At 47.4% G+C, this 25,576-nt stretch overlaps 1 protein-coding gene across 6 annotated transcripts in view; it reads right to left on the reverse strand.

The window, feature by feature from the left end:
* The window catches only part of ZNF618 (zinc finger protein 618), a 161,456-nt gene that overhangs the window by 55,500 nt on the left and 80,380 nt on the right, over positions 1-25,576 (reverse strand). For 3 of the 6 annotated variants that reach the window (XM_051636477.1, XM_051636473.1, XM_051636471.1), the window contains exons 3-6: positions 23,527-23,783; positions 19,705-19,800; positions 16,437-16,514; positions 10,248-10,286 (exon numbers count right to left, since the gene is read on the reverse strand). In XM_051636477.1, the coding sequence (XP_051492437.1) occupies positions 10,248-10,286; positions 16,437-16,514; positions 19,705-19,800; positions 23,527-23,783 (470 nt within the window). The remainder of the gene's footprint in view (positions 1-10,247; positions 10,287-16,436; positions 16,515-19,704; positions 19,801-23,526; positions 23,784-25,576) is intronic. The other 3 variants (XM_051636475.1, XM_051636474.1, XM_051636472.1) reach the window with 1 other exon arrangement.

A 25,576-nucleotide genomic window follows, 5' to 3' on the forward strand; every position in this document is an offset into this window, starting at 1 on the left:
ACAGCCCTCAAAACACTTTTGCACATGCAAGGCATTAGCACCATGCCTCCACAGTTAATGCTTGCAAGGCATATTCCAGCCCCTATCCTTGCTTCTAACCTTTCACTGCTTTTTCAAATAAATTCCCTCTTAAGCTGAACTTTCTCAGGCTTAGTCAGAGCCTAAAGGGAAATATGTTTTTAAAAGATCAGGCCAATCCTATTTTATTTATGGGGTTGTGAAATATTTACTATGTATTCCATATTGGGGAAAAAAAAATAAATAAATGCAATTTTCTTTTTTCTCCTTGTAACTAAATAATGTCACATGGGGAAGACACACACCCCTCATGGAGGCTGTTCTGTCCAAGAGGGATGGGTTTGAATGCATTTGGCTAATAAATTGGAATGGAAAACATTCTGCTTGCAGCCTAGAACATCCTCAGATCCAATTAAAGTTTGATTAATGTTTACAAATATGTGAAGGGCGAGTGTCAGGAGAACAGAGCCAGGCTCTTCACAGTGACGTCCAATGACAGGACAAGGGGCAACGGGTGCAAACTGGAGCAGAGGAGGTTCCACGTAAACATGAGGAAAACCTTTTTCATTGTGAGGGTGACAGAGCCCTGGGACAGGCTGTCCAGAGAGTTTGTGGAGTCTCCTTCTCTGGAGACATTCCAGACTCACCTGGATGCATTCCTGCGGGATCTGATCTAGGAGATCCTGCTCTGGCAGCGGGGTTGGACTAGATGATCTTTTGAGGTCACTTCCAACCCCAAGAATTCTGTGATTCTGTGAAGACATGGGTGTGTTTTTCTTTCTGTAGGATACAGTATCTGTGTAAACCTTAGATTATACCAACTCTCTAACCCTAAGGCAGTAACACAACTCACTTCAAGGGCGAAAGCAACACATCATACATTGAAAAGCTGCTACAAACTGGGAAGGGTGATCAAGTCTGGCCACAGAGACCAGGACAAGACTCCAGTTTAATAGCAGTACAGTGGAGTTAAGACTGGCTGCTGGGAGAAAGACCCATGTGTGACTAGCTGGGAAAGCACTGGGAAAGGCGGCATGTGGGAGAGGCTGAGGAACTGTCTGCAGAGCAAATGTCTGAAGAACCTATTAGAAAAAAAACCTTGAGGAGGTTCTATGTATCAAGCAATGAAACCTTCTGGAGCCCAAATCTACTTTTAAAATTCTTGCAAGCACACAGATACAGAATCATAGCATTATCAAGGTTGGAAAAGACCTTCAAGATCATCAAGTCAAACCATGCACCCTACAACCCCTAATCACTAAACCATCTCTCAGAACACCACATCCACGTGTTCTGAACATCTCCAGGGACGGTGCCTCTACCACCTCCCTGGGCAGCCCGTTCCAAGGCCTCACCACTCTTTCTGTGAAGAAATTGTTCCTAATATCCAATCTGAACCTCCCCTGGTGCAACTTGACCCCATTTCCTCTTGTCCCATCACTTGTCACTAGGGAGAAGAGCCCAACACCCACCTCACTGCAACCTCCTCTCATTCAGTTGTAGAGCGCAATGAGGTCTCCTCTCAGCCTCCTGGTCTCCAGGCTGAACAGCCCCAGCTGCCTCAGCCTCTCCTCTTGACTCGTTCTGCAGACCCCTCATGAGCATAGATGCCCTCCTCTGCACCCTCTCCAGCACCTCCATGTCCTTCCTATCATGCAGTGCCCAAAACTGCACACAGTGCTCAAGGTGCAGCCTCACCAAAGCCAAGTACAGGAGCAGGATTACCTCCTTGGTCCTGCTGGTCACACTATTCCTGATACAGGCCAGGATGATTGTTCTGCATGTACTGCGTAATGGTACTTGGGATGATCTGTTCCATAATCTTCCCTGGTACTGAAGTCAGACAAACAGGCCTGTAATTTCAGCAGCTACTTCTAATCATCAGGCACTTGCTGCTCTCACATACAGTCTGATGAATCACAGACTCCCAGACTGGTTTGGGTTGGAAGAGACCTTAAAGATCATCCAGTTCCAACCCCCCTCCCACAGGCAGGGACACCTCCTGCTAAATCAGGTTGCTCCAAGTCCCATCCAACCTACCCTTGGACACTTCCACGAATGGGGCAGCCACAGCTTCCCTGGGTAGCCTGGGCCAGTGTCTAACTGCCCTCATAGTGAAGAATTTCTTCCTACTGTTCAATCTAAATCTCCTCCCATCCAGTTTTAAGCCATTAACCCTTGTCCCATCACTCCTGCCCTTGTAAAAAGTCCCTCCCCAGCTTTCCTGGAGCCCCTTAAGGCACTGGAAGGTGCTCTAAGGTTTCCCTGGAGCCTTCTCTTCTCCAGGCTGAAAAACCCAACTCTCCCAGCCTGTCTCCAGAGCAGAGCTGCTCCAGCCCTCGGATCATCTCTGTGGCCTCCTCTGGACTTGCTACAAGAGCTCCATGTCCTTCTTACGTTGAGGGCTCCAGTTAACCCAGGCCAGCTATTTGCAACAGGCCAAGCTTGTCTCTTGCACAGCAGTTCCAACACTTCTCTCAGCAGGGTCCCTAACTCAGGCAGCATATCCAGTAAATCCATCACTGACCCCAGCACATGCCACATTTACCTGACCACAGGGGAATGGCCTTTCCTTCCTCAGGAAAGTCCAGCTGAAACTCACCTCCTCTGTGAGAGACAAGAGGTTTCTGGGAGCCTGGAGGTTGCTGCCACGCAGGGCATGGGAGTTACTGCTCCACAGCTTGGCTCTACTGCTGTTCTGTCACCTGCTACCATCTCCTGCTCCACAGGGTACTCCTGCTCAGGATGGGGCTTCAGCCAGCCTGGTTGGGGGTATGACACTATTTCAGGTCAGTCTCCCCCCAGCCCTGCCAGCCTCTCCCCAGTGTTCTGCTGCTGGCCTCAGCCTCACCTCAGGGAGGCAAGGGCTGCTGCTCCTCTGTGGTTTTGCCAGTTGCCATAGACCTTTCTTCCCACAGACCAGACACAGGAACGTTAAGGGCTCTGGTATAAACTTCCCCTCTCCCCCCTCCAAATACAGTCACTTTCTCCCTCTCCTTCAAAGGGCAACATGGAGAAACTCCTGCCTCCTTCCAGGAGAGATTCAGGCAGGACGCTCTCTCTGTAGTGTCAGAAGTTCCCACCTACCCCCGAAAAACTTCGTATCACCATGGTCTGGGAGGAACTACTTGAGCGTGTGTGGAGGTGACAGAACATTGTCATACAATACCCAAAGACCACTTTTTGTCCCTTCTGCAACCTGGCAACTCAACTGGGAAGTCTGAAATACCTGGTAAATATTGTCACCTGTGTGATGGCAATACTAATTTTCAAAAATTACCTGTGAACAAGAAAAAAGAGCTCCAAGAAGACCTCTGTCTGTTGGCAGAAAGGCCAACAGACACAAAGAAAAAACAGGTTGTTCTACTTGGGATCAATCTTGGGACTTTGTGGGATCTGGCCTGGAATCTTTCAACCCATGTGGCCGGCCACAGCAACTACAAATGTACTATGGAAGTCACTCCTGTTTACATTAGAACGTTAAGCACGGGTGAAGGAGGCTGTCAGGCACTGCCACGCAAAGGATGATCTGGGCTCACAGACAGGATTTGTACACTGTGCTCTCAGGCATCTCCCAGATGGTGGAGTCCACTAAGAAATGTGTAGGAATACCCTGCTGGCAGTATGAGAACAGCTTTTGAGAAACAGCACAAAATCCAGGTTTGCTGCTTAAAGAGAATTGCATGCACACAAAAGCAGGAGATGGAGATAGAAAGAGCAGGATCTACCAGAAAGCAACCATGAGTGGTCTTCCAGCCTCCAGCAAATGTCACTGAATTGCCCCAGTAACTGCAAGACCACCAGGCATGAAAACAAGTGTAGCATTTGAACTGGGTTGTTCCAGGTTGAACTCAGTTTCCTGTTGCACGGCAGAGTTAACTGGCTGGTGGTGTTCTGACAGTCCCTCACATCAAACCTCAAACTCATGGTTAGTGCTGCCTGTGAGCACTACCTGCTTTTAAACTAATCTCTTGCTTGTCATGGTCTTCAAAAAAGTTATTACCAGGGTAAGAAAACAGAGCAAACCACACTATCAGCGAGCCCCCCTAAACTCAGTCAACCTGACTGACACGCTGGAGATGAATTAACGGCTCAAGAAATCACCTCTTCCTGACTGTTCCCACTTTTAACAGCATTTTATTTAGGTTCCAGGCATGGTAAGACTGTTACCCACAATATTAATCAGCATTGTTCCATCAGGCTCAGGACTTCTCTCCTGAGAAGAGGAACACTTACTAAGTCTCCAACAGCTGACCAAACATCCATGAAGTCAACCACCAGCTATACTTTAGGAAACTTTCAGCTTTTAGCAATTTTTCCCCTCACATTTCTCTGTGCATTTGTTTTCTGCTTGCTTTCCCAGGGCACAGAACTGCAATCCAACAGTGTAAGGCTGTCCCCAGCAGACAAGGACTGGGCTGCAAGCCAGTGACTTGTGCTCTCTTCCTTTGCCACCTGCCCACTGGTTGCCTCTGGCAAGCCCATTTCCCTGCTGTTTCCCACTTGCTTGCAGAACACCTCTGGAAAGTGACCCAAGGCACATCCAGGCCAAAGCCTTGGAAGAGCTAGGGACTAGTTAAACTATTTGCTGTATTTGTTAACTTTTTTTTTAATTACTTTTTTTTTTAATAGGTATTAAAGGGCCAATGCTGGGTTGCATCAACAAGGGCATCACCAGCAGAGATAAATAAGTCATCATCCAGCTCTACTCGGTGCTTGTCAGACCACACCTGGAGTGTTGCGTTCAGTTCTGGTCCTTGCTCTGCAAAAAGGATGGGGACAGGCTGGAGAAGGTCCACAGAAGGGCCACAAGGATGATCAGAGGACTGGAGGACCTACCGTATGAGGAAATGCTGAGAAAACTGGGTTTGTTCAGCCTTGAGAACAGAAGGCTTCGGGGAGACCGTATTACAATGTTCCAGTACATAAAGGGTGGTTACCAAGAAGATGGTACTCCCTCTTGACAAGGAGTCACATGGAAAAGACAAGGGGTTATGGGCACAAGTTGCCCCTGGGGAGATTCTGATTGGAGACAAGAGGTAAACTTTTCACCATGAGGACAGTCAAAACATTGGAATAAGTCTCCCAAGGGAAGTGGTGGATTCCCCCACATTGGCCAGTTTTAAGTCTCAGCTTGACAGGCTGCTGAGCCACCTCATATCAACTACAGTAGTACCTAGAGAGGTTGGACCAGTTGATTGATCCTTGCGGTCCCTTCAAACCTGGCATTCTATGATTCTATGAAATTAGGGAAGTGTCATGTGAACCCTCAAGTCTGTTCTAGGCTGGTCTGTTAGAAAAAGCAGTAGTGAGCACGTAACCAAAACCTTGGGTGCTCACACACTCCCAATTAAGGTTTCAACCGTAAAACTCACAGTCTAACTTGGAGCTCTGTAAGGCAGTTACTGTCATTTTGGAGATGTTCTTGAACACAACTTATTCTTTCCTACAGGAAAGAAAAATATTAAAATCTGATAGCCTGAATATTACAATCCATAACCTGTAGCAGAGTTAAAGATCTGGAAACAGCAAGGGCTACCACGCTCTGAATACCAGGGCTATGCTGGTGGAAGCTCATATTCCTCTCTACCTCCTGGAGATGAACCCAGAAACAAGCTGTCAGCGTGGAGACCATCCTGGCTTTTCTTCCTAGCCCAACTGCAGCTCCCAGGCACAGGCACTGCCATGGGTAGGATCCAACACTAGGGCCAGCCTCGCTCTTAAAGCTACTGTCCCCAAACTGTGACATGGGCACTGAACACAACCTGCTTCATGACCCAGCATAGTGCAAAGACCTGCTCATGTCAGAGGTGGTGCTTCCCACAGCCATGTTCTGGCACACTGTCTCTGCTGAGGCAGGGCCTGTGGACCCCTGCTTGCCAGTGATTTTATTCAGCTGCCTGTCAGGTTGCCAAGAATTTCCTGTGGTATGTGAGCAGCAAGAGGGACTGTTTTTACAAAGGTTGTAACTCCCCTAAACATGACTGGAATTTCCATGGAAAGTGATGGCACAGCTCTAGCCCAAACACTTTCCGAGGACTTCCAAAAGTCTGGAGCAAATGACAGAGGTGTATGAGCATCTCAGAAGAGACTGCGAGACTCTTCTACAGAATGGTCAGTGACCTAGAAGTCAAGCTGGCCACCCTTGCCTAGGAAAAAATATCCATTAGAAATTATTTTTCAAAACCTCTCTCCTCCCTGCCAGTGGAAGCTGGTGGCAGTTAGACAATTCTTTTTATTAACACATTAGCACTGTGGGTTGCATTGTTTTCTTCTCTCTGCATGTGGGAATTCTGGTCTTGGACCCTGAGCCAAGGCTAGAAAAGTAGCTCTCAAAGCCACGCAACTATGTCGCCATGAGCACATTCTCTCCTCAGTACCACAGGTCTGTGTCCCTTCAAGAGTGGGTAATAAATAAATAAATAAATGGAGTCCCAATGACACAATCCATAGACTAAAAACCCAAAGGCTGAAAATAACCAATCAAGTGTAACAGTTTTTCATCAAGGGAGTCTTCAAAATGCTTTCCCAGCTGGAAAGCCTAAACACCACTGTCTCCTCTTTAAGCAGGCAGCAAACAAACAACTGGCCTCAGCTGTGTCTCAGTTTGTCCCATGGTTCCCTTCTTCCCAGGACAAAACCAGCCAGGCCAGCCCCTCCTGCAGCAACCCCTTCTTACCACAATCCTTTAGACCTGAAGGCACCTTACAATGCAGCTTCACCCACCAGGTCAGTAACTCATCCTCCCAACAGGCCAGGCACAAGTTGCCCTCAGACTCAGTGTGGTGAGACATGAATCTGGCCTCTCAAGAACATGACTCTCTGCTCTCAGGGTAAGTCCCAGAGCACAACACAGCCAAGTGCCACCAAAGCTCAATTACTCCTGGGACCAAACCCAGGTGCCCTTGCTGTGCCCTGCAGAGGCAGCAGCTGAGGTGTCTTCTCACTTGACAAACAAGTTTGTCTTCACCAAAACTTTTCCAGTGTTTGCTGTGGGTGTTAACAGCTGCCTCCAAAAAGTCACCATGGAGAAAACTTGAACAGCTTTCAAAAATCGGCAGTTCTAGTTATTTGACCTAAAGCCAAGGTCCCACCAGTGGTCAAGGGGAGCTCCTCATCCACACCAGTTTGGGATAGACACAATCCATGCCCCAGAGTGAAGCAGATGAGAGAAAACAAGATCTTGCTGTATTTCTTAAATACTGAGAAATCCTGGAAGAAGGCAGCAAACCATGGCTGCAGAGACCATGAATGTAGAGGTTCCCAATGAAACAGAAATAGCAGAGGAAGATTTGAACAATGCAGACATTTGTAATATAAACGGTGCAAACAGCCAAATCGGGTCGCAGAGGAATAGCAGCGGAGCAGCAGGCAAAACAAAAATAGCAGGAAAGGAAAGATAAATAAAAAATTCCTAAAATATATGAGGAGCAAACAGACTGACAAGGAAACAAGAGGGCCATTGAACGGAAAAAGGAGAAGAGCTGTGCAGAGGCAACCAGGGTAGGCCAGGGATTTAGTCCAGTCCCAGAGGGGAAGGCATAGGGAGGAAAGAAGACAGCTGAACTATTTCATTACATCAACAAGGAGTGGAAGAGGAAGATGACTTGGTCAGGAAATTGCAATCATCTGCGCTTAGAAACAGCAGCACCGGACGAGCAATTTCACGTCTACTCTGTAAGACAGGTGTCACGCCTGGCCTGCTCTTCACCAGGGTGGATGGCTGTGGGGGACCTTCCTTCCCCACCCCCTCTAGCCCACCCCTCACTGTTTCCCTGCTCTGTTGGCTTGGTCCTGTCTCCAGTTTGTTAGCTAGGTGAGACTATTTTGTGATAGCAATCAGTGTGGCAGGTAGAAAAGGAGTTCAATAATTCCTGCACTGAGGAGAAGATCAGATTAATACAGCCCTGCATGAAGACAGAAGTCCCTGCCTCTCTTACTGCTTCTTGCTCCATTTCCACTGCTACTGTAGCAGCACCTCTGAAGCCTGGTGCAGAGAGCAGCTGCTTGTCACTGTCCTCTCCCAGAGACAGTAACTGTGGCTTTCCATTCTCCCACCCTCCCTGGAATCCAGCCACCACAGAAGAGGCACTTATGTCCACAGAAATCCTTCTATGGCTCAAGCAACATGGGATTTGCCCACAGAGCAGAGGCATGAACCTGCATGTTCTTCCCCTCTTTCTCTCCACACCTCACCCTGCTCTGTCTTTCTCAAAGAAATTTCCATGATAGGTAAGAAGGGGAAAAGCTGAATTCCAGAAAAAAACATCTCTTTGCACAAGCTGGTTCCCAAGCTCTGGGAAAAAGGATACTATATCCAACACCTGAGTCCAGGATGCACACAGACTAGCCCACAATACAGTAGGGCCCTGTGTGAAAATTCAGAGTGCGAGAGTCAAGAGATGAGCCTGGAGAGACTCAGGTAAGTAAAACACGAACAGGCAGTGTAACACCTACTAAGAAAGAGCCTACAAAGGAAGCAACCTTTGGAAGGAGTCTCCATCTCCTGCACAGAGCTGAACACCGCACGTCACTGGGTCAAGGCAAAGAGAAAAGAGCCCAGCTAGAGAGCCCATCTCCCCTCCAGTGGGCACCACGAGTGGGAATACACTGGGTGATGGCTGGCTGCTACCAAGATGTTCTGGATCAGGGCTGAGGATCTTCATCCCCTGCCTGTGAGGTCAGTCTTGCTTCTTTCTGCAGACATAAAGTCAAGACTCCGCGAGCTAACCCAAACTCTTCACCTGTCACAGAATAGCCCTTAAGAAATAGCAGTTGAGAAAAACCAGCCTGGTTGTACTTTTTAAGTATTATTTTTCCTTACTGTTTATGTAACATTTTTATACCCACCCAGGGTAAGTTGGGTGCTTCCAAGGTGCCCTCTCTAACTATCAAGGTTGGTAACTTACCTTTCCGATGGAACCTGCAGCTCTCACCTAACATGATCACAGCCAAATCCAGGCTGGCGGAGACCTCAGAAGGTCTCTGGCCTGCCCTCCTGCTCAAAGTAGTGACTGCTTTGAGCTCAGACTTGGTTACTTGGGACTTTATCCAGGCTGGTCTTGTAAACCTCCAAGGACACAACCTCTCTGCAAAGCCTGCTCCACAACATGGGGAAAAGCTTTTCCTTCAATACAGCCTGAACTTCTCCTCTTTTCACTTTATGTTATCTCTCATTTTCCTGCCACTTTGGACTGCCTGGCTCCAGTTTTCTGATCACCCCCTCACAGCAGCTGCCAGGCTGCACAGGCCCCATTGCCTCAGGCCCTCCTCACCTCAGCAGCTCCAGGGGCTTGTGCTGAACCTGCTTTGGTTTACTACAGAATCATGAAATGGTCTGGGTTGGAAGGGACCTTAAAGATCACCTCATTCCAACCCTTCTGCCATAGGCAGGAACACCTCCCACCAGCCCACGTTGCCCTTCAGGCACTGGAAGGTGCTCTAAGGTCTCCCTGGAGCCTTCTCTTCTCCAGGCTCAACACCCCAACTCTCCCAGCCTGGCTCCAGAGCAGAGCTGCTCCAGCCCTCCCATCATCTCCGTGGCCTCCTCTGGACTTGCTCCAAGAGCTCCATGTCCTTCTTGTGTTGAGGGCTCCAGAACTGGACACAGTACTCTAGGTGGGGAATTCCTAACATCCTCCCTCGACGCAGGGACACACATCCCCCTCCAAGTGTAGCACCGAAGTTTCAAAATCCTACCAAACTTGCTCACCTTAGAAAGGCTGGCAGCACCCAGCACCTCCCCGGTGGGGGCTGAGGTGGGGCTGGGGCAGAGGCAGCTCTGCTCACGGCCGCCCTCCTCCTCACACCGCCCCGCTCCCAGGACACCACGGCCGAGCCCGCCCGGGCTCCCCTCACGGCGGGGCGAGAACGGGGCTGCCGCGGCCGCTGCCCCCGGGGAGCCCCGTGAGGCGCCCGCCCCGCCGGCCCCGCCACCTCCGCGGCGCGGGCCGCCCTCTGCCGGCCGCGGGCCCGGCCTGCGGGGAACGGCCCCGGCCTGCGGGGAACGGCCCCGCCGCGCCCCGGCCCGGCTCCCCGCGCCGCCCGCCCCCCCCTGCCCGCCCCGCCGCACCCGCGCCGGGCGGGGCGAGCCGGGCCGTGCCGGGGCAGCCGCGGCCCGCAATCCCGGCCGCAGCGCCGGGCGGAGAGCGCCTGCAGCAGGCAGGGCTCCTGTGCACCGCAACGTACCCGCAGGGCTCACACGCTCCCATCCCGCCGCGGGTACTTACTGCCTTGTGAGGCTCCTTCACCTGAGGCAGCTTCAGTGTCTGCAAAGAGAAAGAGCTGCGCTTAGATCTGACAGCTGCCGCCGGCCCCGCGCCCCGCGGGCCGCTCTGCTCCGCCAGGCCCGCCCGCCGCGCTGCCAGCGAGGCCCGCGGTGCCCGCTGCCTCGGCACAGCCTTCCTCGGCGGGACGGCAGCTGCGGAAGCAGCTCAAAGGCTGTTAGTTAAACGCAGCTGCCCCCAGTCCCGAGAAAGAGCCCCCAGCGCCGGAGCTCCTCTTTCCCAGGCTGTCACAGGGGCCTGGAGTCGGAACGGGGATGGCTACAGGGAAGGTCCCTACCCCAGCCCTGCAGGCAGGCTTGGAACCTGCTCCCAGGAGCTGCAGAGCCCCAGCTCTGGGAGCCCCGGGGCCGTGGGGAGGTGCAGGGTGCGAGGGAGCGCCCAGCAGCTCTGCCGGAGCAGCCCGGCCCGGCCTCCCCGCTCCCCTCCGGGCGGCCTGAGCTGCGGCAGCGCGGGGGGACGGAGCCGCCCTGGGGGGAAGGCGGCCGGGGAGAGCACGGACTGGGCTGGCACATCCTCACGGTCCCGCTGCCATGAACTGGGTGTGTCATTATGAGACCTGCAGTTTCTACTAAATGCTGAAATCGCTCATGCGCTCGGTTCCTGGGCAAGCGTTGTCAACCCAGGCAAGGAAACCGTGACCAGCGCACCCGGCTCGGCCTCCCGGCACAGCCCGTCCCGCTGCCTGCCGTGGCAAAGCCTCTACGAGAGACGGACCACGAGAATCCTACCCTGGGGCTATTCTATCCTGGTCTTCCTGAAGGCCCATGTGAAACGATGGGAGAAAAAGCTCCCTCCAGTCTAACACACGGGACCGCAAGAGGCACACAGCAAAGATCATGTTCAAGCCCTAAATGAACGCAATGGGCGAAGCTGCAAGCTGGAAAACAAAACCCAGTGTTACAAGTCAAGGATCATAAATGGTTAGGCTTGCCAAGCCATGTTGAAGTGTTTCATATTCATCCCAAATTGCATATACTGCATGTCACATTATCTAATAACATAACTACGTTTCAAAACATTCCGTGTGTCTGGTGGAATCAGGCCTGCCCTGCTCTGGAAACCACAGCTGGGAATGTCACAGCATTTCGGAACTTAAAATTTGCAACCTGAAGTAATGAACACTCTATGCATTTAATTTCCTTACTTCTTAAAAATAATAAAAACAAATGACTGTGGGTTTGTGAATTTGTACATTTCTACTTGATTAACCTGCCTGATTAGATCACTTTTCTAGGCTATGATACTAATTTGGCACAACTTCATAAACTGAGGGGCCAGGATCTGAAACCCTCAGTATCATATACAAAACCTCGACAGTCAAACTCCTGTATTTTTTCCACAGCTGCTACTTGTTTGAATTACCATCTATCACTCAAGGAAAAAGCTAGCTGTGGCACAATGGAGTCCTGCAAAATGCTGTCCTGGCGTTCACAGGCAACGGCATAAATAAACCATCAAATACATGTACTAGGCATGCACCAGGCCATTTCTGTCACTTAAATAGCTTTAAAAAGTACTTTGGTCAAACTTAAAAAGAATAAAGCAAGACACAAAGGTTTAAGAAGCAGCTGTTTCTGAACTGTGTTAAGAAATGTTGTTACTGTTAGTCATAAGACAGACCAAAGTCTTAATGAATTTAAAAAAAAAACACTAAAAATCCCCTAACAGCCCACTCTAAATCACCTTTGGGCTGACACCAAGTAATTACAGCTTTAAAACACAAGACCAATTTCTGAGAAAGTTGCAAAAGTAAGTGAGAGCAGGGAGGTCGGCGGGAAAGCTGGAAAAGAGGTAAGTTAACTCCTGAGTCTCAAGTAACTTTCTGCATCTTCTATAAAAATCTGCTGCAGATTATACACAGTAAAAAAAAAAAAGGATGCTTGGGATGCAGCATAGAGAGGAAGGGACCCGCTAATCCTATGACTTTTCAGCAGCAGATAATTATACAAATGAAACTCAACTTTCTTCAGCTCTGAAACACCATCTCCCCTCAGGAATGACTGTTTCACTGTTAATTTTCAACTTCTCACCTCAAAATTGTTTCAGTCACAGAACTGCTCCAACTCAGACTCTAAAAATGTGCACTTTGGAAAAATGCTTTTTAAAATATTCCCAGTTTGAACGAGTCATCTTCCTTTCTGTATTTTTTGAATCGAGCAGAACTCTTTTGTGGAAAATACTAATATGAAGCTTGAAAAGCTTTATGAAGTTTTTCAACAATTGGTTAAACTAGAAACTTTTCTGGAAAAAATCCTGCTCTAGAGCATTCAGCATCTCTTCAGATGATGGCAGCTCAGCCCCCAGCCTGGCACACCCATGTGGGAGGGTAACAGCTGATGGGTTCAGGGGAAGGCAATGCAGCAACTAAATAACGTAAATAAATAATAAAGAAAAACAACTGGAGCAAAATCATCGTTCAGCATAGAAAAGCTTATCTGGAAACAGAGAACTTCCACCAATTATGAGGATGGAGGCGACATGTCCTGCAAGAGTTAAACTTGCTGTTTTCTTGCATTTGCTTTCTGAAGAATTCTCCTTTGGGTAAAAGTCTCCCTTCCTTGGCCTCAGCCCAAGAGTTTTTAAATTTACTTTTTAAAAGCCTAATAAAGTAATTTCAGCCTTTTTTTTTTTTTTTTAAATTATCTGAAAGTGAAATAATTTTCCTGACTCAAAACATGCTGATGTTTTGCTGCTCATGCTGCTTAAAGATGACCCAACACACAAACCAAAACTTTCTAGCTGACTAAGTCCTGAAGGGAATCCAACCCTTTGAATGACTTGAAAAAACCCACAGGGCTACACAAAAAACCCTGTAAGCCACATATTTCTAAGGCCTGGGCTGCAGGCGAAGCTGTAACGTTTGCCAGCGCCAACGGCTGGGACAGAACCTTCCACTGCCACCAGGAATGTGCAGCCTTTCTGCTCCAGCCCAACTCCAGAAGCTCTGCAGGAGGAAGGAGCTGTGATCCTGCAGGGCTGCACAACAGCTCACAAAGGAGCCTTTGAGCTCGACAACATGACTTTTTTTTTTTGTTGGGTTTCTTTCTTATTTTATTTGTGCGTTTGAGGAGGGCGAAGGGGGAGGAAGGCAACCTTTGCACTTCTTCCCTGATAAAACATAGTGACTAAATTTCTTACCTACGTTTCTGATTCTTTGCAGAACCCTTTACAGGGGGGTTTCCGTGCCTGCATCTCAGCTTCCAGAGCAAAGCAGAAAGGGAGCTTGCCCCTGTGAGGCAGCACAGCTTGAACAAGGGATGCCTCAACCTGCACCTGCAAACTGCCAGGACATCAGTTGCTCCCTGAAATTCTCCAGCCAATGCTGAGCACCACAGGAAAAGCTCAAGAAAATGCCCTGTTCTCCAATAAGAAATCACCCATTCCTGGAGGCAGACAAGGAGAAAAATACACCTGAGGAAGACAGGTCACCTCCAACACACCTTCTCTGCCATGGAGAGAGCAGGCAGGTGCAGATACAAAAATAAATCTAAGAAATTCCTCCCCAAAATGATCATTACAAAGAAAAATATAGTTTTTAATCTCTAGAGATCTTGCCAGTGTCAAAGTCTTAACATAGAGCTGAACCACTCAAAGGATGAGAAGACATTTAAGTTTTGCACAGGGCAATGACTGAAAAGTAAGGACTGACTGCAAAAGCAGAATGGGCAACAGACCTCCCACCTCTGCTGGCCATGAGCTGTAAGCCCCTATCTTACCTGCTGCAGTTCCAAACTGGACACTGAGGTGTACAAAAACCATTTAGAAAGAAGCCAGTTCAAAACAAGGATGACTTGGGACCTCCAAACCTCTCATCCTGGTGACAGAAGCTGTGTCACTAAATGGTGACAGTGGGGCTGGGGTAGGCAGGTGGTATTTTCCTGTTCTGTCCCAAACCAGATCAACACAATTACTACCTGCTCTCCCATGGGCTGAACCTTTTGCATCACCAGCTCTACCCATCTGCAGGACTGACCAACAGCTTGGCCAAGGACCATTAGTGACACAGGAACCGCAGAAGAAAGCAGAGAGCTGTTCAAAGGGCAGGGGTGTATCCTTCAGCAAATCATAAAAAGCAGGTATTTCTGCTTGAATGCCCAAAAGCCCTAAAAGAAAGTGCCTGAAGAGCAGAAAAAGGTCTTGGGTTTGCTCCAGCTACTCTGATGCTGAGCTGGTGAATTGATAGAGGATCAAGTTTGTTTGTGATTCTCACTGGATAATATCACACAGGGTTTTTCCTCCTCTCATTCTTCCTCTTTTTCCCCCTAACTCTATATTAGGTGGCACATTATTTCTCTGCAGACAGGGACACTCCCCAATTGCTTTAACTGCCAGCTCAGGTTCTGTTTCTGGGAGAACCACATTTACAGACCTGCACCAAGTTTCAGTTTCATTTCTTGTTTTGATTTTTATTGTCTTAAGGCAATCCAAATGCACTTTAATTGTTACTACTATATGCAGCTGTTTTCAGCAAAACAAAACTATGTTTTCAGTTTCACATATATAAATTGTGCTTCTCTGCCACTGACATGAAAATTACTACTTCCACATTCAAGACTTTGAAAATTTCAATCTTCTATAGCTACACCTGACAGAGGCTTTGGAAGCAAAAGGTAAAGTCATGTCTCCACTGAGTTAATGACAAAAAAATGGGTTATCAATTGTACATGTCTATGTTGATGCATTCAGAGCATTTAATATATAGCTTGATTTAATGATCAAAATATAAATAAATGTATCAATACAAATCAACTGAATCACACACTTGGATCACACCTCACTTGCAGGTGACCTCATACTAATGCAGCTCCTAAAATTCCAACAGAATTAAGGATCCCATTGTACTTGGGGAAGTGAAGTAAAATAAAAGCCATCCTTGTCCCAACTCTAAATACTGCAATGATTATTGCAAAATTACTCCAATGCTCTGATGCAATGGCAAAGCATTCTGCATGTCAGCAAATAACTGCTGCTCACTATTATTTTAGGGATTATTTTTCTTAAACTGCAAAATGAAGCTGCTTTGTAGCCACATTTAAAGGACTTTAAGGAATTTTGTTGGCATTTAGAAAGGAATACCAGCACTGAAAGACAATTCTGCATGTATGTAAGGGCACAGAAGCAGGTCTGTGATATTAAACAGCACATGAGAAACAGGCAGCCGTGCAAGTAAAGGATGTTATTATGAGGCTGTGAAAAAGTTAAGGATGCATGTTAACTTTTTAGCTGTGCAGCTGCTGACTTCTGATAGTTAAAATTTAATATTGCATTAGTCTTCATCATTCCTGGATTTTCCAACTTTTCACTGGGGGTTTCCTTCACACCCCGTTAGACATTCACTTTACTGAAGATCGCAGTGATACTGCTAGTTAAAACTGAGAAGCTACATCAGATGTTCCTACAAGTCTGACACAGAGACTCCAGTGCTGAACTCAGGTGAAAGGAAATAAAACCACTGAAAGGCTCCTGAGCTAGTTTCAGTCCCTGTTCTGTTATTTCACCAAATTACACAAACTATACTAATTGTACAAATCACCAAGCAGAACTTTCACATTTCTGCAATTAAGCAACATCAAACTGGCCAGTCTTACAGAAAATCCCAATCAAGTCACTCCTGACTAAGCAGGAGATATTTCATACAAACAATACATTTGGACAGTGACCTCAACTGACAGCAGGGGTACAGGGGTGAGCTCGAGTATCATTTTGATTTTAACACAAAAATACAGCAATATAGCAATGCCAATATCTGACCTGATGTCCTCCCATCCTGACTTAACAGGGATGGACTAGAGCACCCAGCTGGGCAGGAGCGTGGAGCACCTCGGGGAGATCTACACTTGGTATCTGCCAGGAGAAACTTGATGATTTGCAGCTCTCCCAACACACAGCAATGCCCCCAGAGAGCCCCAGGCAGGAAATACTGCACTGAACACAAGAGCTGCTCCTGCCCTCAGAAGAAATAGTACTAGAGTAGAGAGACACAAAGCCTCAAGATTTATCCTATCCACCCAGAAGAAGCACTCTTGATGGGCAGAGAAGCAGCAGAGCAATCTTTTAAGACATTCCCAAAAATAGTCCCCCAACTCCAAAGTTGCCCCAGGATTCCCAAAGATTTGAGCAGGAGTGAGATACCTCTGTGTGCTCGCACGTGGGTCTGGAAACAGTTGTAATACTTGTATTTCTTCCCACATATTCCACACTCGTAAGACCCTGATAAAAAGAAGACAGAAAAGCACACATCACCATATTAGATCACGAAAAACAACCTCACCACAAACTCATCCATAAACTGGGGACAAAAGAATGCAGTTTGCAGCAAAGTAATTTTTGGAAGGTTCTTGGAGATAAATGCAGGAAATCACTATCCCAGACTCAATTCTTTTTTCAGCCTTATTTAAGATTCCTTGGCATATTACCCTGAACTTACATTTTCATACATCTTTATAACTTTGCTAACTTGAAAGGGCCACTCTCAAAATAGCCTGACTTATAATTTTATAATAATGACTAATATTTCCAATGGACAGAAATAACCTTGAATTACTTTTCAGTAAGTTCCTAGGATATGGGAAAAAAAGCTTTTTGACTGAAAAAAGAAGGCAATATGTTATCTTGAGGCAAGGAGTTTTCAAAATTTCTCAAGAAATGCACAAAGTACAAATTTCTTAAGAAACCCACAGAGATTTGGTAAATATCCACCCAGAGGAAACCAAATAGATACAAATAGAACTTTTGCCCTTTTAAAGGAAAAGCACATGACCACAGTAGTGTCTCTTCTCAACTTGTGTCTCTTAATTCCAGTCATTTGAAATGAAACCAGAAAAACAGAGCTGGGAGAATCATTTTTTAATGATGAAATTATGCAACGAATTTAGTTGCTTCTGTCTATTGGACAGGCAGGCAGAAATTCCCTCAGATTGGTCACTTAAGTTAATTCGACCTTTTTTCCCCACTCCAACATGGGGAACAGGCTAGAAATTCACATTTCAAGCTCTCATTTGCAAAAAGCATTGTGTTTCTTAGCTGTCCATCAGCAGTTAAGTAACTGTGGTCCCAGCTGTGCTCCTCAGCAGGGTGAGAGCTGCGCTGGCTGGGAGAGGGGCTGAACACGACCTGGTGTCATTTCATTTCCATGGGTGCTTCCTCACAACCTGGAAACAATCTTTTCCTTACCATGCAAAACAGTTAACCTCAGAGACGAGCCACAAGCAAGAACAAAACATTCACACACACCCCCCAAGAAATATTCCCAAATATCATTTTCCCACAATACTTACCCAGTGCTCCTCAGAGTGAGCTCTTCCCAGGAACAAAACCACCTGCACTTTTTGAACACGCTAAGCCCGTGTTGTGTTTTTCCCTTCCCAGGCCATATTGCTTACAGCTTTTAAGAAAACAACCCTCCTCCCAGTTGGCAAGAGGGCTGAATTCCCTGTCCCTTGCTGTTAGCATCACTTGGGATTGTCCTTTGAGCTTGGGAAGCTACTTTGTCACTGACGCTGAAAGAAGCTTTTTGCTACAGCCTGACACACAAGACTACACATCTGAAAAAATATTCTAAAATACTGGTACTGGTCAGTTGATGACATCTGATCTGCTCTGTAGCCTTTTAATTATTGTAGGCAATTGTATTTTATATATAGATACACATATCTACATCAAGAGAAGTGTAGCCAGCAGGTTGAGGGAGGCGATTCTCCTCTTCTACTCCACTCTCCTGAGACCCCAACCTGACTCCAGTTCTGGAGCCCCTATTACAAGAAAGATGGAACATGTCCAAAGAAGGGGCACAAGAATGATTACAGGGCTGGAGCACCTCGTCTATGAAGACAGACTGAGAGAGTTGGGGTTATTCAGTCTGGAGAAGAGAAGGCTCTGAGGAGATCGTATTGTGGCCTTCCAGTATCTTCAGGGGGCCTACAGGAAAGCTGGTGAGGGACTTTTTAGGATGTTGGGCAGTGGTAGGACTAGGGGGAATGGATCAAAACTAGAGGTAGGTAGATTCAGATTAGGAAGTTAGGAAGAAGTTCTTCACCATGAGGATGGTGAGACTTTGGAACAGGTCGCCCGGAGAGGTGGTGGAAGCCCCATCCCTGTAAGTTTTCAAGGCCAGGCTGGAAGGGACTTGGAGCAACCTGATCTAGAAGGAGGTGCCCCTGCCCATGGCAGGGGGTTGGAACTAGATGATCTTTAAGGTCCCTTCCAACCCTAACAATTCTATGGGATAGTCATCACCCATGGCCACTCCACAGGCTTTTCTCAGTGAGATCCTGGACATCAGCAAGTCGGCAGCATCTGCCAGCTCATCTGCCATTCTCCAGGACTGAGCATATTCATTGCCAACCTCCAGAACTCTGTCCTGAGAACGTTTCCAGCTGAAGCCCAAAGCAGCAGGGCCAGAAGACATGCTGACCATGGCCTGGGCCCTCCAGCACTGTTCCTGTGCCACCACTGAGGCTGGGCTGTTCCAGCAGCACATTGGGACTGACACCCACCCTGGAGCAGCGCCGCCTGCACAGAGAGCACTGGGAAAATGGGCAAGCAACAGTGAGGGGTTCGCTAATTCTTTTTCCTCATGTTTTTTTATACTCCTCCTTCCTCTGGAGATGGTCTGTGGCACCTAACTGCATTTGGTTATGCAGAAATTCCTGAAGAAGATAACCTGTCCAGTGTCTGTGTCGTGCCTTCCCTCTCCAATGCAGAACCAAACTGCAGAAGGGGCTGTGCCTGGAAAACAAGGGCAGGAGCCAAAGGCAGGAGAGGGACCAGTGTGTACCATGGCTTTTGTGTGATGTCCTGAAACACCCAGGACTCAAGTGTAACTTGGGGAAGGATGAAGTAATCTCCTTCCAGGGGGTACCTCTACCTACCTCTCCTGCCTGGGGATGGCAGAGCACTGCCCCAGGAGGACAGGGAGTTTGTGTAAGTCTGAGGGAGGTGAACAACAGACCTAAAGTCCTGCAGGCACCAAGACAACTCAACAGCCACAACTGTGTACTCAGCACACCACGATTTTGGGAGGCAAAGGCACAGATCCTCATATTAGAGAAAGAAAGGATGAGTGGCCACAATAAATGTGTTATTAGGGTGGAGGAAAGGTGAAGTGGGAAAAAAAATCACTACATGTTAAGGCCTTACAAAGAACATGCTTGTGTTGCCTTGAACACAGCCACTGTGGTCAGGGTTTATCTCAGACTTCATCCACATCTGCATCATGCAGGTTAAAGCTGTTTGTCATAGGAGGGGAGATGGGGAAGGTTTTGGGTTAGTTGGTGCATTCAGTTCTGCCAGGCTTCTCCTCAGTCTCGCCGCTGGAGTTTGGGCAACACACCCACTGCATCCAGAGCTTTCCCTTGCTCCCTGATCCCTGCTTAGACTTTCACACCCTTCCATCACATACCAGACGTGTATCTCAATGCATGGTCAAAAATCCAGGTCCCTGAATATCGATTTCGAGTATATCCAACAGGAGAGCCACGTTCCACTGCTTTTCCATCTAAATTGTGCAAAAAAAAAATAATCAAGAAAAGAGCCCTTAAAGTGGATGCATTTCCAAAGAATAATGATGGCTGAAACCTACAAAAAATTTCCAAGACCCTTCTGTCCCTGTGGTTTGCTTGCAAGATGTCACTGGTCACAGAGAGTTCCTTATGGCTTCTCCAGGACTATTTTATTTGGTGTAACTAGGGAGAATCCAAAGTGCTCTTGCACTACACGTGCTGAGCAGCTCAGCAACTGAGACATCAGCATCGTGGCACGAATCAAGCCTGTCCATGTGAGTTTGACAGTCTCAAAGCAGAAGGATTCACTCTTCACTTTGTCTCAGAAACATTTCTGATCTAATGCATCACTGAAAAATTCTCTCCAAAATGTTTCTTGTAAGGCACGGGCCAGACTGAGAGCTTAAACATTCTCATATAAAACTTCTCATGATCAACTTGCAGATAACTCAGTCCTCCAAAACACAAACACTGACCTGATGATATTCCCAGCATTAGAAAATCATCCACATCAGCCAAATAGTCTCTCCCTCTTTCTCATTGATTTACAACACAAGTGTCATTTTCTTTTCCTCTCCTTTCTAGACAGGTTTGTGGTGGACCTCTCTGCCTTTCTGCCCTGACCCCCCTGCCCTCTGAAATGTTCATGTGCTGGAGCTCTTCGAATGAACCCTGGCCCAAAGCCAGCATGTGAAGCTAGCAAGGAAAGAGAAGAAAATAACAGGAAATACTGCACCGTGGAGCTGGGCAGTGCCAGGAACACATCCCTGGGAGCCAGTGGGTCCCTGGGGGGTCAGGTCTGTAGAGAGGGAGGAGCAGGATCCACAGCAGCAGATCCTGAGCCAGACCCAGGTTTAGAGCCAACCTCTCCACTGGCTTCCTTCGGTTGGGATTCCCGAAGGAGGGACCCACAGGGCTTGCAAGACTTCTGCTGAAAGCAGATGAAAGGGAAATGGTCCAAACCCACCGAGACCAGCCCTCTGGCTGGGCAGCTGCAGCCACTGCCTCCACCCATCCCGCTTCGCTGCAGCATTTGGGCCGTTCCAAATGGATGAGTCTAAAATAGTCCCACATGCAGGGAGAAACATGTGGAACCATCCAGGAGGCAGCACACCCAAGGCCTGATTTGATGAAAACACTACAAGTCAATAGCAGCAACTGAGCTAGGAATCCCTGTTATAAAATGCACCAGGTAATAACTAAAAATACAAACACGGCACGCTCCTGCAGGAGCTCTGTGACTCAGGAAAGAGACATCAATCTTCTGCTGCCTGTCTCAGCCAAGTCCTGGAGTTGAGCCCTGCAGGAAAGCTGTCACCTGGAGTCACGTGGGCCCTGAAGCCTCCAGCACTGTGGCCCCAGGTCAGACATCATGACCCCCCATTTAACCCTCAGCACACCATGAAAGGAGTGACCATCCACAGCGGGTGGCATTTCCATGTGAAGAAGAGGGATTAATTTACTGCGGATTCACCAATTCATCCTGCATCAGAAATTCTGATTAAAAAAATCATGACTTTGGACACCTTCAATCGCTGTTTCCTCAATGGAAGTGAATAAAATCCCACCAAAGCCCTGCCCTTCTGCCTGGCTGAAGTGATTTAGATACCAGGCTACCAGATCACAGCACGAGAAAGACTTCATGAAGAAAAACTGGAAGTACCAGTGAGCAGCAGCAGAGAGCATGAAGCCTTTGCTCTGGAGGTAGGAGGCACTGGGGCCTTCAGCTTCAGTTCCCCACCTTGAGCTGCTCCAGAGCAGCAGGGAAAGGTGCCAGGGAAGCAGCAGCCCAGGATGCTTCTCATATGAGTTCCACAGCCAGCAGCAGCCAGGGCAGTGGTGCCTGCCTGGGGCTTCTGAGGGGACTGAGACGACCAGAAGAATTGACTGGGAGCCAGTTTGAGAAACCACAAGGAACTGATATCTGGGCACCACGGCCAGTCCGCACAGAGCATAGTCTTTGGTGGCCAAACAGGATGGTTATTCAGAGCCTCCTCCCCAACAAATAAGAGTTGAGGGAAGGGCAGATGAACGGGGGCACTTACAGGGCTCTTTTCACAAAGGAATCAGCTGCCAACTGCCAACTGCCTCAGGCTGGCTTTAAAGAAACCCAGCACCAGGCCATAAAATAACAGAAAAACAAATGCGATGCACATTTCACTTGAAAAAGCCCTTCCAGACAGTTCTCCAGTTTACTTTCTATGGCTTTCAACCACTTGTTAACTAGTAAATAACTCTCTGTCCCTCTCTGGACAGTGGCTACACATTGAAGCCCTCACTCCAGCCTGTCCCCAGTGCTCTCCATAGGTGCAACACGTTGGTGTACATCCAAGCTGGCAAGCAGCAAAAGCTGCTCCTCACTTTGCACAACAACATAATCAACCTCCACTAGAAACCACTTTCAGAGGACATCATATGCAGAGCAGAAGCTATGAGGAGTTCTGATCTGCATATGTGTTCATCAAGAGCTGATGACCAGAGCTGAAGGAGAACATCCTGTTGCCTCGTATCAGCAGTCATCTCTCCAGCCATCCCTCCTGGGGTGCCAGGGTCACCTCTGCATTTCAGGGTCACCCATGCAGTCACCAGTTCTCCCATGAGCTGTGGGGACACAAAAGCTCTGTCCTCCAAATGTTAAGATCTTTAAGTTGGAACTACTTATGGATCTCCTAGGCTTTCCCTAGATGTTTTGACCCTGCATAAATAGCAGTGACCTCTCACTGCCATACTTAGTGGCTATCATACTGGGGAAGAGAGGACAGGCAGGACAACAATGATCCCAAGACAATCACCAGCTAACAACATCCTCCAGGGTTTTTTTCCAACAGTATGGACAATGATCAAGCAAATATCAGGAGAAAATCCAACACCAAGACTTCTTTTTTCTCCCTGCTACAAGACAAACCAACCCCAACAGCAATGCTGGGCAGCTCAAATTAACTTTGTCCCAAGTTCCTTGAAGGAAACATGATCCAACTGCTCTTTTTTCTTTGTATTAGCAACTGCCTTTGCTCTCAAAGTCACTGCTGGGACCTGCTCCATATTGGAGACAACAGAGGAGTCCCTTTAGCAAGAGTGGTGCCTCTCCAGGATCCCACAGAAAGCCCTTTCCCTGATGCTAAAAGGAAAGAAAAAGCCTCTTTGCATCACTGCTGGAGGTGGGGGTGGGGTAGGTAGTCCTGTTTTGGAAGTGGCACACCACAACCTGCCAGAGTCAGAATTCTTCCCACAACATTATTAGTGATCAGAAAAACAAACAAATAGCAACCTGCACAACCTGTTTCTGAGCAAAATCTAATTACTCACATAAAACATCCACTCCCCTCAAAGGAACTTTCCTCAAAGTATTTCATCTTTTTCTCAAGACTTTCACCCTGATTGCCTTCTCATCTATGCCCTGCACACCTACCACCAGCCCTAGGTTCACCATGAATTGAGCACACGACTAATGGGAGACTCATTTCACATGTCAAGAGAAGGTACTATGCTTTTCTTACAGCTACTGTGATCTTGGTCTAGTCTTCAGGGGTGACCAGATACTAATAGCAAAAATTAAGGAAGGCAAATAATCCTGAGCCAAGGCCCCGAGATTGAGGAGCACCTTGGCTCTGCTCCCTCTGGGGGAGCAGAGCTTCCAGGAACAGCTCTCTGGAGCTTCGTTCCTCTCCCCAGCAGCAGAGAGCTGGGGAACCCACTGATGGGAGCGTTACCCCCTCACTTACCGAGCGTCTGCTGGTTGCGGACCCCACCTATGACCACACAGATCTCAGCAGGCACATCTCCTGGCCCATCCTTTATGTTCTTCTTGGAATCTTTGGTGTCATCCTGCCAGATCACCTCTTCGATGTAGTCATCTGGTACCTCTGTTTTCACTTTCACCTCTGTCATCATTCCAGCCTCTTCACTAGGTGAGGACCGAGATGTGACTGAATCGGAGCCCTCCACTTTCGGGCTCCGCGGGCTCCTCTTCAAACACTCCCTGAATGGGGGAAAGAAGAGAAAACATGAGTTCTCAATGTCAGGTTCTCACTTTCTCTTTACTAGGACCTAATTAAAGCTGCTTTTGTTAAATGCAGTTTATTTGAAGTAAGTATGGCTAGCTGTGTGTCTGTGATATATGGCAAGTAATTAAAATTTAACCAGAAAAAAGTAATAAAACTATTTGCTAGTAATGAAAATAACCTTAATCATCACAAACAACAGCAGCAGTCATCAGCACTGAGCCACTAATCGAGATCACAGAATTCCACCAGGCTGCTAGCAGGCCTGGAGCACAACTCCAGCAGTCCTGACATCCAATATTATGCCAAGACAAGCCCATACATGCCGAGGAAACACCACATCCTCCTGACACTGGAGCTATCCCCACGCTTGTGCACTTCTCCATAGGTTAATCTACCATCACATCTTCTCCTTCGACCCTTCAAAACAACCTATGACCTTGTTTAACACACACAGTGATGATCAAATGGGATAATATATAATATATTGATATTTTGGGGGAATATTATGTTATGGACAGATACAAGTATCAAAGATGACAGATAAACTTGACAGATGGGGAAAGGGAAGACAGGAGTGGCCCAGTGTCTTGAGAAACAGATGAAGGAAACAGTATGTGTTTTCATCCTGGAAAGAGAAAGCTGGAAATTCTTGGGAGGAAACACTCTAAATAAATAAATATTCAAAAACCGTTAAGAAAAGGAAGAGAACTGGACACCACAACGGTGCAAAACAACATCAACAAGTGCTCTGGTGGCAAAAGGCAGAAGGATTTTGAGCACAACAGATGAAGACCAGGCTATAAGCCAGTGCAGCTCCTTTTCCAAATGTTCCAACCCACCACTCATTATAGGCTCCCTGGTTTTAAGACTGGTTATTAATAAATTCCAATATGAAATGCAAAAATAAAATAATTGCTGGTTCAGTTTGCAGAAATCAGAACTAAATATATAACAATAGCTTAGGCTACCTAGAAACAGGTATTTTAAAGACTGTGACATATTTGGAGTCATGGAAACACTTGGAACAGCTGAAGGTGTTTGAAAATGTTTACAGCAGAAGTAATAGGCAAAATTAAGTGAAAACTAGGCTGAGAATCACTAGACCATCCAAAAGCAAAAGAGAAGGAAATCCCATTGCTCAGAACATTGTAGAAAATCAGAATAAAGTATGAATTAAAATGTTAGCAAACTAACACATGCTGTGGTTTCTGAAACAGGTCAAGGAGCTGGTAGAGAAACCAAAACTCCTGGAGGCAGGAGTGTCCAGTGGGTAATCCTGGGAGGATGGAGATGAGAGGAGAACAATCTTCGGCAGTAATTACTGCACAACCTCCTACATGGACTTGTAGTTGCTATTTCAAAATGGGTCAGTCACATCATATCACCAGATACTTTATTATTCACCTCTTCATTCTCATGATGGAACAATTAATGGCCCCTAAACAGTGAGAAGTAGCCTTGACCTGCAACCCCACTCATTCCCGTCCTCCTCAGACACAGTCCTCCTCCCCATGCTCCCAAAATCATACAGGGCTCTTACAAGGGAGAAAGATGAATTAAGACAGAGCAAATGTAGTTGAAAACTGGGTGATTTTTATGGTAATATTATTGGATGCCCAAAAGGTCCATCAATCTCACCCGACAGCGGCGCGGCTGAGCACCCGTTCCAAAGCCCAGGGAAAGGCAGGAGCCAGGAGCAGGAGCACAGAACACTTGGCAACCAGAAAAGGCTGGGATTAATTGCAAATCAATCAAACTGAGAAGACAT

The sequence above is a fragment of the Apus apus genome, chromosome 19, assembly GCF_020740795.1.
Source record: "Apus apus isolate bApuApu2 chromosome 19, bApuApu2.pri.cur, whole genome shotgun sequence".
Classification (NCBI taxonomy): domain Eukaryota; kingdom Metazoa; phylum Chordata; class Aves; order Apodiformes; family Apodidae; genus Apus; species Apus apus.